Source organism: Neovison vison, chromosome 1 (assembly GCF_020171115.1).
Source record: "Neovison vison isolate M4711 chromosome 1, ASM_NN_V1, whole genome shotgun sequence".
NCBI classification, from domain to species: domain Eukaryota; kingdom Metazoa; phylum Chordata; class Mammalia; order Carnivora; family Mustelidae; genus Neogale; species Neogale vison.
In genome coordinates this window covers 210,390,622-210,403,151 of record NC_058091.1, presented here as the reverse complement: position 1 = coordinate 210,403,151, position 12,530 = coordinate 210,390,622, and the positions used below count along the sequence as shown (strand labels likewise).

At 44.0% G+C, this 12,530-nt stretch overlaps 1 protein-coding gene across 2 annotated transcripts in view; it reads left to right on the top strand.

Annotated features, from left to right (window-relative positions):
• Positions 1–12,530, top strand: part of RASGRF2 (Ras protein specific guanine nucleotide releasing factor 2) — a 250,309-nt gene that overhangs the window by 221,223 nt on the left and 16,556 nt on the right. For both annotated transcript variants that reach the window (XM_044266218.1, XM_044266225.1), the window contains exons 19-22: positions 1,782–1,894; positions 9,084–9,144; positions 9,442–9,545; positions 11,808–11,892. In XM_044266218.1, the coding sequence (XP_044122153.1) occupies positions 1,782–1,894; positions 9,084–9,144; positions 9,442–9,545; positions 11,808–11,892 (363 nt within the window). The remainder of the gene's footprint in view (positions 1–1,781; positions 1,895–9,083; positions 9,145–9,441; positions 9,546–11,807; positions 11,893–12,530) is intronic.

The following is a 12,530-nucleotide window of genomic DNA, read 5'->3' as shown; positions in this document are numbered from 1 at the left end:
ATAAAAGAGTGTAAGAAACATGATGTTATCTTTTTACTTCTTTTTTCCAACTTTTTTCCTTTAAAAACTTCACATCAAGAGAAAAATGCTGGAATAAGACAAAGAACACTGATACCCATCTATGGTCACTCATAATAATTAATGTGCTCACCGTATTTGTGTTCTCCCTCTCTTTCTGTCTCCTCCCTGCCCTCCCAAACAGGGAGCTGCTCTTAAACAGCCTCGGTAAAATGATCATATTTAGGACAATTTTACATTGATGCTATTCCCAACTAGTACATAACCTTGACTTTTGCCAGTTGTCCTAGTGATGCCTTTATGTCATTTTCCCCTTGACCTCAGATCTAATCCCCGATTCACCTGTCCCATGGAGCCGTGGTCCCCTCGGTGTCCTTTAAAACGGAACAGTTCAGGGCACCTGGGTGGCTCAATGGGTTAAAGCCTCTGCCTTTGGCTTGGGTCATGATTCCAGGATCCTGGGATCAAGCCCTGCATCAGACTCTCTGCTCAGCGGGGAGCCTGCTTCCCTTCCTCTTTCTCTGCCTGCCTTTCTGCCTACCTGTGATCTCTGTCTGTCAAATAAATAAATAAAATCTTAAAAATAAAATAAAATAAAATGGAAGAGTTCCTGTTTTTCATCTTTCAATGCATTAACATTTTTGAAGAGCACAATGTTTCCTCACAATGCAAATGTGGGATTATGCATTTTAAGGGAAAAAAATAAATGATGATTTTCACAGAGCATCACATTAGTAGTACCTGATGTGGGCTTGTTCCGTGATGGGTGATGGTAACTGATCACTTTGTTAAGGTGATGTCTGCTGGAGTCTTTCTTTGTAATTAACAAATCATTTCCGACAGGGGCCGAAGGGTACTCTGACACTGTTAATTCTGTCTCCCAATAAATTTCAGCATCTAGTCAGTTGCCTGATCAGTTATTACTGCTTTGGGCAAAATGGTGATTTTTTTTTCCCCTCTTTTGTTTCTTTGCATTTATTAGTTGGAATTCTACTATAAAGAAAAGTTTCTCTTCTACCCTCTTTCTGTATGTACCTATTTATATCTTTGGGAGCACCACTAGGGATTTACAGGTTGTTTTAATTTAGTTGGGTTATTACTTATCACTCTTATGATTCATTTTGATACCCAGCTTTGCCCAGTGGGCGTCCCTTCAGTCTCACTCCTTGGCTTGCTTGATGCAGCCCCATCAGTCTGTGAATGTCATTTATTCTTTAGCTGTTCACCTGTCTGTATGGAAGTTCTTAACTCAAGTCACTGTCCAAATGACAGATTTTATTCTTGCAACAGATCTCTTTTTTTGAGCTATTGCTATGCCCCAGTTACTGATCTGGCATATAGTCCAGTGAGAAACCAGACCATTATTTCAGCCTTTACATTACAGCAGGTTACAGTAGGGGGCACCTTGGGACATCAGAGCAAAGCCCTTTATCCCATAGGATTGAATTAAGAAGCTCCTGGGAAAAAGTTTATCACTTCCTAGATGTGCAAGATAAATAGAAGTAAACGTAGGAGGAGGTCTAGTGGTTCAGGCTAAGGGAAGCACCTGTATCTTTGAGAAATTCCCACCCCCTGGGGAGCCTGTCAGAAATACTGACAATAGGACCCCTTCCCAAACCAATGAACTCAGGATCTCTGGTGGGGAGAGCAGTCCCAGGGTCCATATATAGCTTCTAGAGAATTTATCATGAGAAATGGTGCCATGGGTCATAGAGCTAAAACCTTCACAACTAAAATTTTACAAGCTGCATTTTACTTTATAGGATTTTGAACTCAACAACGAACTAAAGATGAATGTCCTCAATTTGCTAGAAGAAGTTTTGCGAGACCCAGACCTTCTTCCCCAGGAAAGGAAAGCCACGGCAAATATTCTGAGGTAAAACGCGGTTGCAGGCACCTCCTAATGACTTGGGTTGATTTCTGCGATGTTCTAGAAAATAAAATCCTGTCAGACCAGGAAGATGTGTCTTAGACTTCTGGGGGCTGCCAGGAGTCTGCTGTCGCTGCAGAGTGTGACGTATCTGCTTCTCGTTTCTGGGGCATGTTGGTGTCTGTGGCCTCAGGACGACCTCTCGTAGGGGACCACATAACTTGTGTGGGGTGTGGGAATGCAGCTGCTCCTGTCCGTGACCCGACAGTGGCTTCCTGACGAACCAAAAGTGAAAAGGAGGATGCCTTGAGGATCCTCCCCTGTGACCCCACCAAGCACTGCAGAGAGAAGCAGCTTTCCTGCCGTCGCGTCTGGTTGTTGGTCACAAGCTCGTGTTTATGAGCAGGGTGGTAGCATTTCTGTGAGAGTCCCATGCCCCTGTGGGGCCAGGTGGTAGTTAATATGTTTTCTCCGGCTTGTTTCACTGGTCCCAGACCAGTTTTACTGATGACTTCTCAGGTTGGGATTCCCGCATCATGTAAGTTGTATAAAAGCTGGTAGGTGCGATAAAAGCTTGTACTTTGGGTTTCCCACAAGAGAGGGTTGGTAGTTGGCATTACACCCAGTATCCAAGCAAATAACAAGCTTTCCTGTAGCTTCTTGAACTGATGGGTGAAGGTTTCTCTAGTCTGCTCTACAGGAGGAGGATGGCCATCAGTGGCTTTGTGCAGACATTTCAGTTACCGCTCTCCCCCTGGCTTTTGGCCATATGTTTAGTCCTACTCAGGGATGGGAAGCCCAGCATCTATCTGCTAGACCTGGTGGCTCTTTACCCTTTTGGCTTCTAGTTCCATTTACAATCTCTGAAAAGAGTCCTTTCTTTCTTCTGACCTTGACTATATTGTTTCTTTGTTATCCAGAATTCAGTGTATAGAGGGAATCCATCTTAGTTCAGTCTACCATGTTTTCAGAAGCCACTCTCTAAGGCAGCGATGCCAGATTTTTGGCCTGCAACATTTTAGCAATTGACTTCTAAGTCGTTCTTAGTTCCATCAGTTCAAGATCCCATCACCAGGGGCACCTGGGTGGCTCAGTGGGTTAAAGCCTCTGCCTTCAGCTCGGGTCGTGATCTCAGAGTCCTGGGATCGAGCCCCACATCTGGCTCTCTGCTCGGCGGGGAGCCTGCTTCCTCCTCTCTCTCTCTGCCTACTTGTGATCTCTGTCTGTCAGATAAATAAATAAAATAAAATAAAAAAGATCCCATCACCAGACCCTTCTTTGGTTTAGGGGCTCTTGCTGATGCAGTGTGTCTGCCCCAAAACGGTGTGTTGACCTTCAAACCCTAAGTACCTCACAATGTGATTTTATTTGGGAATAGGGCCATTGCAGTTGTAATTAATTAATATGAGGTCATACTGGAGTAGCATGGTCCCCTAATCCACTATAACTGGTGTCCTTATGAGAAGATGGCCATGGGAAGAGAGAGACACTGAAAATGGTCACAGGGAGATGGAGCAGAGACTGGAGTGAGACAGCTATAGGTTGAGGAATGCCATTTGCTCACAAACCACTAGAAGTTAAACAAGGGAGGATTCCTCTAAAGGCTTCAGCGGAAACATGACCCTGCCAACACCTTGATCTTGGACTTCTAGCCTCAAGAACTCTAGGACAATAAATTTCTGTCATTTTAAGCCATCTAGTTTGTGGTGTTTTATTAGGGCAACTCTAAGAATCTATTAAGAGCCCTCTTCACCTTTTTCCAGCCTATGAAAACACCTAAATAAGCTTAGGGCCTCTTTAATATGTGTATTTTCAGATTTTAAAACTGTAAATACATTTCCAGATAAAGCCTGGTTTCAGTGGATAAGTGGTATCTGTGAATGATTACTATTCCTCTCTTCTTTATATAAACATTTTATTGTGTTTTTATTTCGAACACTGATATTTTGAAACGATTTTCTAGAAGTTTATGCCCCCAGGGACATTTGACTGGGCAGCTTCTGGGAAGTGAGGGTGTTCAGACTGGGAAAGACTCTCAGGATTGACAAACATGCTGCCCATCCCCTCACAACGCCCATGCCAGACATTACCAATCAATCCTGAGGGCTTTCTGCCTGTACCAGTGGGTGAGCTCAGAACTCCCCATTAACTGGCACGTTATTGATTGGAGTTGGCCCTTAAGATGAATCCTATTTACCATTACAGGCCTTATTGTTTATCAGGCTTAAGATGTGCTAACTCTTTTTGTTGAATAGATGACCTGAGAATTAAAGGTGTGGGATTAATAAGAGATAGAAATTTTAGTAGATGGTACAGCTGGGAGCATGACATGGAACTGAGTTTGATTCGAAGTTTTGCAAGATTCACAGATAAAATCTTGGTTTAGCTCCTTACAGCTGTCAAGTTTCTTAACTAGTCTAAACCTCAGTTCCCTCATGTATAAAATGAGACTAGTAGTACCTACTATTGAGTTGTGACGATCACATGATATAATCTGTACAAAGAGGTTAACAGGCCTGAAACATAAGTAGCAGTTGTTTTACTGCTACATTTATTGTTACTGTTATTATCACTGTTAGCTTTGACGTCAGCTCTTGGGAAAAATACTTTCTTCCATCAAGGCAATACAGCGCAAGCAAAACCAAGCTAGGTCTTAGTCAAACTCAGCTTTCCTTAGGCTTCATCACCTTGTCTACACCAAAGAGATTACAACATTAAAAGCCAATTTAATATTGCATGAAGACATGAATGCAATAAAAAAATCATTCAGATGTACACTTCAAGTGGATGAATTATTTGACATGGGAATTATATTTCAATATAGTTGTTACAAAAGAAACTATTGTCCTAAACCACTTGCTATTTTGTAAAAGAATAAAGGAAGTAAAAAGCAAAACAAAAAAGCAGTTCTACTGATGGGATGCCCCAGCTGCCCACCCACACTTCTGGTCCCTTGCAAAATCTTCCCAAAGTATTCCGAAAGTCCCAAGAAATGTGTGCTCAGGAACAAACCCAGTCATTTTTCTGCCTCATCATCTTTATTCAAGTTCCCTGCCCCAGACCCCACTTGAGGGAGAGACCTTATCAGAGTCCCCATTGTTTCTGACAAGAATGCTGTCTGACAGGGCTTTAAAGCCACAATTTCCCTATCAAAAAGCTGACCCAGATGCCACCCAACCCATCCCTAAGCCACGTGCACTCCAGAGTGGCCTCACCCAGCCCCAGAGTTTAGGTCTCTGGTGAAAATAGCTCCTTTGGCTCCTGGTTCTACATCTTTCACCATAACCATTCAAAATTTACCCACAGAGCCAATCAGAGAACATATATCACACCATCCATTCTCCTACCTCTGACCTTCTTTCTTCCCATGAGGCCAAAACAAACAAAAGTCTTTGGTTAGCCCTGAGCCTATCAACTAAAACAGACAAATAGCAGTGGGTCACCAGCCCATTAGCTGAGCAAACAGCCAGAGCCTGAGTCCCAGTTGGGTCAGCCGGGTCTTGGAGGCACTAACTTATCTACCAACACTTGAGTGAATAGATTTGTGAAAAAAAAAAAAAGAAGGAAAAAAGAAAAGAAAGAAAAATCCCCATGCAAGAAAACTACTAATCTTTGATTGAAGTCCCTCTGCCAAGTAATTCATTCCACCAGCACTAAGCTTAAGGGTCCCTGCCCCAGCACACGATTGTGCTTATGGGAGGAATAATGATACATTAATTTTTCAGGGTTTTTGATAACTTACCATACAGATACTTGTGTTTATATGTATGACATTTACATATTCATATTTTTGAAATCATGTCAGAATGATTAGAAAGTAGAATAGGAGGTAAGACCTCAATATAACCATCACCGATGGAATGCCATGATTCATTCATGAAATTCTTTGTGAAAAAAAATACCATCATGGAGTATAATAAATAATCAGAAGGATTATTTAATAATTATATGAAAATTACAGTAATTATATGACAATTATATAAAATAATAGTAATTATGTGGAAAATTATAAAGATGTTTCTGTTACTTTCTTTTTTTTTTTTTAAGATTTTATTTATTTATTTGACAGAAAGAGAGATCACAAGCAGGCAGAGAGGCAGGCAGAGAGAGAGGGAAGCAGGCCCCCTGCTGAGCAGAGATGCGGGGCTCGATCCCCAGACCCTGAGATCATGACCTGAGCTGAAGGCAGAGGCTTAACCCGCTGAGCCATCCAGGTGCCCTATTACTTTATTTCTGAATTTGGAAACAAACAGGGAATTATTTCCAGCCAAAACCAGGAGTCTTTAGTACTCAAGGTTTCCATGTGTTTGTGGACATCTGACTTTTAAAAAAATATGCCAGAGCATAGGTAGCAATGGGCTCAAGTAAGCCTGGAAGGAAGGACAGCAATGCCCAAGAAAGCAAAGGAAGGAAGGGGTGGTCTTGCAGGTCCCAGCAGGTGACGCTACAAGCAATTAAATCAGTCACAAAGTGAGAAGGAGCAGAGACAGAGGCAGGTCATGCCATGGGTGTAAGCCTGCCCGTCTCAGCAGCAAGCAGTCGGCCCAGAGAGTGTGGACCAGTCTGGGGACAGAGGCCAATTGCTCCTGGCTCTGTTTTTAAGCCTATCTGATTTCCACTGTTGTAAGAGGACTTTTCCAGTTGCAGAACATGAATAATCCTATTTCCTTTTAAATGTGTTATTTGGCATTTCATTCTAAATGCACATATTTTTAACTGATCATGCTGACTGGGAGATGTGAAAGGAGCCCAGGGTCCTGGCTTGTCCATCAATGCACGAAGACAGTCTAAAGACTAGAAACCCGTCCGTCCTCTATTGGAGATGGGCCAGAGGTAGAGGGATCTTCCCTCTAAGGGAAAATTTATGAACATACCTCCTTGCAAATACAAGTTGTGGCTGCGAGAGAGAAAGACATATCACACTGTAGTCAAATGTAGCCCTGACATTAGAGAGGTATTGCAGTCAAGCTGTATAATACCGAGATGTAAACACGAAATGTATTTAAACATACATTACATTTACACAGGAAACTGAAAGCTCCCAGTAATAAACCATTTCTGTCTCACAGGGGTTACTTTATAATGAAGAAGCTTAATAGGCATACATGGTTTTTTGTCTTGTGACTAAAAACTTCTGCTCAGGGGTACCTGGATGGCTCAGTCAGTTAAGTCTGCCTTTGGCTCTGGTCATGATCCCAGCGTCCTGGGATTGAGCCCTGCCTCAGGCTCCCTGCTCGGCGGGAAGTCTGCTTTTCCCTCTCCTACTCCCCCACTTGTGTGTTCCCTCCTTCACTGTTTTTCTCTGTTAAATAAATAAATAAATCTTTAAAAAAAAATAAAAGACCTCTGCTCAAGACTTTTCTATTTCTAAAATACCACTTCCTCTCCAATGTTGTCTGACTAACTGGTTTCTGAATCTATGTAGACATAGATCTTGGTAGACAACTAACATGCCATAAAAAAAAATAAATAAAAATAAAAAACCCAAAACCAACCAAAAAACAAAAACAAGCGATGGCTGACTTCATGGGTGGGCAGCTGGAGTGGGTTTAGGTCATGAAAATGTGACCCACAAACCTCACAAAGTCCCAAGAAGCATCAATAGGCATTTGGGAAAAGAGAAGACATTAGATAATTGAACAGGACCAGGATGCATCTTGGAACATTAGCGTGAGATCACTGATGAAAGGAACATTTGATAGAAGCTAACCAACATCCTGACTACTTCTTTCCAAGGAGAAACCATTGCCCAACCTCATAAAAGAAAGAAAAAAGAAAGATCTTTTCCATCGGTACAGATAGTTATGCGGCTACCGAGCTCTCTCCAGGAACCTAGACTACCCTGGAGAGAATGACATAAACTTTAGGAAAGAGTTGCTTTTATCCCCTATGTGGAATCCTTAAGTGTGATTTAACAGTCTTTGGAGAAAGACTTGCATTTGCTTATTTTTTCCCTCACCTTCATCTGCCTTTTCTCATATGATGAGTAGTTCTTTCCACTGACAAATGACACGGCTCATTGCTGACAAGAGGATGGCCACTCCTTTACTCTAGAAGGAATCTTCTCCCTGGTGAACAGCCAAGAGCTTTTGTAAGAGGGGAAGAGAGAGGAAGGAGACTGGGCTTTTTTGGATGTGTTCTGTGCTGGATCCTTGAAGAGGTGCCTTCACATGACTGCCTAAGACAGGCAAGAGCAACAGGACAGCTCACTGACCGAACCCTGGGAAAGTTAGTTCGCCTGAACGTTGGTTTCCTCATCTGTGAAATGGAGATCAGAGTGCTTACTTGGAAGGGACTTCTTACGCTAGGAGAGAGTGTATGTCCGATGGCTCACACGTGGCCGGCATGTGGGGAGTGTACAGTCACCCATCTCTGTCGATTTCGTATTTTTGAGTTTTATTTTCATCAGTTCAGAGAACTGCAAACATCACGTCATTATTTCTTTGAAAACTACCCCTCTCTAGGAGACAGGCTGCATGGCTTGGGAGCATTGAAACATTTTATTACTTCTAATATATGATCATGCCTTCGTTTTGGCGAACTTAAAATGCTTGGCCCAGATGGCAAGTTATATAATCAGTATCATTCTCCTGGACTCTGAACTTCTGTTGGACATGAAATATCACTCCCACTCTGAAACTAGCACCCACTTCAGGATTAATTAACTTAGGTATTTATGCAGTCATTCATCACTAGAAAAAAAAATATTGTGAGCCGAGTAGCTATGTGTGTGGGGCTACAGAACCAAATGTGTCTCAGGAAAGGCCATCTGGGAATCAAAGGAAAAGAGTTTACCTACTGGCTACAGCCTTGTGTGGTTCAAATTCTTGTCCCCCAGGAACTCCCCTGAATTTCTGGTGTACAGGTGCATGAGGATGGCGTGGCTTTGATGGTGGGTGTCTTATTTACCACCTTGTATGTAACAAGTTGGCTCCCTGGGCTAAGCCAGCCATCTCAGTGATCCTCCTGGTCTTTAACGCATGTGTTTTTCTCTTTCTTTGACCTCCTGTCTCCAGCTCATGTCTCTGGAGCCTCCAGCTGGTGGCACAGCCTTATGGTCCCCAAACCCTCCAGCTTGCCAGCCAGGGAAAACCAAACTGCTCATGGTCATTTCATTCCTGGCATGCCTGTTTTCTTTTCATGGAGAATATTTTTTTAATTTTAATTTTTATTTATTTATTTATTTATTTTTTAGGGCCCTTTCCCAAGATGATCAAGATGACATCCACCTAAAATTAGAGGATATAATTCAACTGGTAAGTCCAGCCATGGTCTCATCCAGCACAACTGTGTGCAAACTCCCTCTCGAAGGCGAGCACTGTTATGGCCATGACTGAGCACTGGGGGCTCCAGCGCCGTTTTAGGTAAAGCATGGTGAGATGACCAAGACTCGCCTCGGAGGTCAGCTCTTGGTCTGTGCTGTGAATGCTGGCTGATATTTCCGAGCCTTCTGCCATTGTCTTCGAGGCTGGAATCCCTGAGGGACGTTGTCCTTGGAGCGGCTGCGGGCACGGGGTCTCAGCGTGTGTCATCCCCAACTTCCTCTCTTGCAGACAGACTGTCCGAAGGCTGAGTGCTTTGAGACCTTGTCCGCCATGGAGCTGGCTGAGCAGATCACCCTCCTGGACCACATTGTCTTCAGAAGCATTCCCTACGAGTGAGTGTGGCCCTCCCCGCTGCAGGCCCCCTCAGGCAGGCCCCGGGGGGCTTAGAGCTGCTATGACTCCTCAGGAAGATGTGTGTGCACAGAGGTGTGAGTCTTAATCTTAGGGTGGTTTGGTCTGATTCCAATGCCTTTTGGTCCCAGTTTATGTTAGAAATATGGCTTTGGAGACACCGGGGATTGTTAGGATGTTTCTTTCCGTGCAGCAGTTTCCATGGAATGGGAATTTCTTTGTATTCTCACCCCCTTGATTATAGGGACGTCACTATGGCTGCCACGGTAGTTCTCGAACTGCGTGGTGCCCGCTGTCCTTTGGGAAGGTTGTTAAACATGTACATTCCTAGATATCCCCTTCAGAGATTTGGGTTCTAGTAGGTTTGAGGCCAGGAAAAAGACATTTTCCATGAGAATCCCAGATGCTACTATGTGATCTGACTATACTTTGAGAAGCACTGATGATGGGTAAAATCTGGGAATTTGGTCACAACTCCTCACCCACTACCATGAGTCAATAGGTATTGCTGACCTATGAGACTCTGCGACACAGTGTGGCTAGATTCCCGCTATGGAGCGCTCCCTGAGTGCATGCGGAGCAGAGCCCTGGGGCGTCAGCTGCCCCATGATGAGTGGCCGTGTCACCGCTTCAGCCTTCTCACGTAGAGCACGAGGGGGCCTGTAGCCCCTTCCCACTGCAAAATCAGGAACTCCACAAGCAAGGTCTTTGGACAAATGGCCACTGTTGGCCCACGTCCTTGAAATAGCTATAAATGAAGGATAAAGGAGGGGCTGGGCAAGAGATACACATGTGACCCGTGTCGCAGGTAGTGAAGAGGCCATGGTGATGCTGGGGGGTCAGGCGCGGCGGTGGGCGGTCAGAGAGGCATAAGGGCCCAGGCCAGAAGACGCCCTGCAGGCTGTTCTGTAGACGGTGTATCTTCTCACCCTCCCCATCTCCATTGATGCATGAGGTTGGGGGGAATGAAATGTGGACTCTTAGCTGTCCAAAAGAGCCCAGTGACTACTTGAAGTCTTGAGTTAGAAACCACAAGTGCCATGGGGCACTTGGGAGGGGTTCTGTCAGCTAAGCGTCCAACTCTTGATTTTGGCTCAGATCATGATGTCAGGATCGTGAGATTGACCCTCACTCTGGGCTCAGCCCTGGGCATGGATCCTCCTTGAAATTCTCTCTCTTTCTCCCTCTGCCCTTCCCCAGCTTTCTCTCTCTGTCTCTCTCTCTCTCCCTCTAAGAAATGCCTCTCCCCACCTCCTGACTCGCCTCTAGTCAGTGGGGATTCGGGGAGGGGGAGATGAACCTAACTGAGCTCTGTGGAGGAGGAGAAAGAGCAAAGGCCAAACCTCCACGGTCAGTCTCTTCCTGGGACTCTCTCTTCCTCTCTTCCCTGCTGGCTTGGACATCTACCCATTATTTTCATCTGTGGAACTGCCATACCTTTATATCCAACAGCCCTGCGGGAACTTGGAGGAACAAAAAAAACCTTTTGCAGGAACTCACTCAACATTTCTGGATTAAGACTGTGTCAGAGTAATTTCACTTCAGGTTCTCTTTTGTCAAGCCAATATACAAAATACTTGCCATATGCACCACCTTGCCTGTCCATTGCTTGCTGTGATCTGGTGGGCTGGTTGGGAGCCAAGTGAAGGGGCAGGGATCTTACTCAGAAGACAGACCTTCCAGCAGGCTGAGCTCCTACCACTGGAACGGCCTTCCCTGTATGAAGTGGTAACGAGTTTTTATGCGGCCTTCACCATGTGTCCTGTTCTGGGCTCTTGGCCGAGCAGCGGGAAATCCCTGCTTGAGGATTTGACATTGTCCTGGAGAATATCAGAGCAAAGTGGAGGAACACATGTTGTTCGTAATAAACATTTTTGGTAGTGATGGATTTTTCAGCCCTTCTGCTAAGGCTTAAAATTTTTCTAAGCCGATCCAGGGAAAACAGTCTTGGTTCCTGAGTTAGTACTTAATGTCTTCATTCTTCTTGTGATGGTCGTTGTGTTCTAATTTCAGAGGAGCCTTTATCTTGATCCTAATAAGGACAAAATTCCAAACATTTATAAGAGAGAGGTGGAAATTGAAAAATCTTTCTTTTTGGTGTCAAGCGGTAAAATGCTAGAGATGAGCCAAAATTCATTTGAGATGGTCAAATTTAATGTATATAATATTTGTACTCATAGTTCAGGATCATGGCCGTCACTTTAAAAACTTAACTGGTTTTCTGTTCTGCTTTGAACTTACAGAGAATTTCTTGGGCAGGGGTGGATGAAGCTGGATAAAAATGAAAGAACACCTTACATTATGAAAACCAGCCAGCACTTCAATGATGTGAGTAACCATAAAAATAAAACTTGGGCATGTTATAGGAAGCTGAGTATCAGAGTCTTACGACTCCTTCCCTAAAATAAAGCAAGTCTGCCCCCCACTTTTTAAACAAAACTGATGAAAGTTTTTTTTTTTTTTTTTTAATCTTCAATCTTCTCTAAGAGCTCACAGGGATGTAATAATTTCTAGTTAACTTCCAGACATGAGAGGTTCACTTCTGATGAAACTCCAGTCTGGTAAATGCTCCATAATGCATAGATTGCTGCTGTTATTGCTGTTACAATCATCATTACGTCGTGGTGATACATTGACTAGTTGTACTAGCACATGTGTCACTGGTCCCCGGTGGCGCTGGTGACAGTAAGGTTGAGTTAGTACAAATCATCCTCATTATTACTGAACACTCAGTGCATATGCATTCCAGGGTTGGAAGGGACCGCTTCGAGCGTAATTACAATGGTACTGCAGCTGTACATGCTGGTGACCTGCTGTCGGTCCAACTCACTGCTCTGCTTTCCTCCAGCAGTAAGACGGAGCTTCTTTTTTTACCCACCGACTCCTAATCAGTTCTGTTCCAAGGATCTTCATCCTTTGACGGAACCATATATGTGGGAGTATCTTGAGGCCTCGCTAGGCAAAGG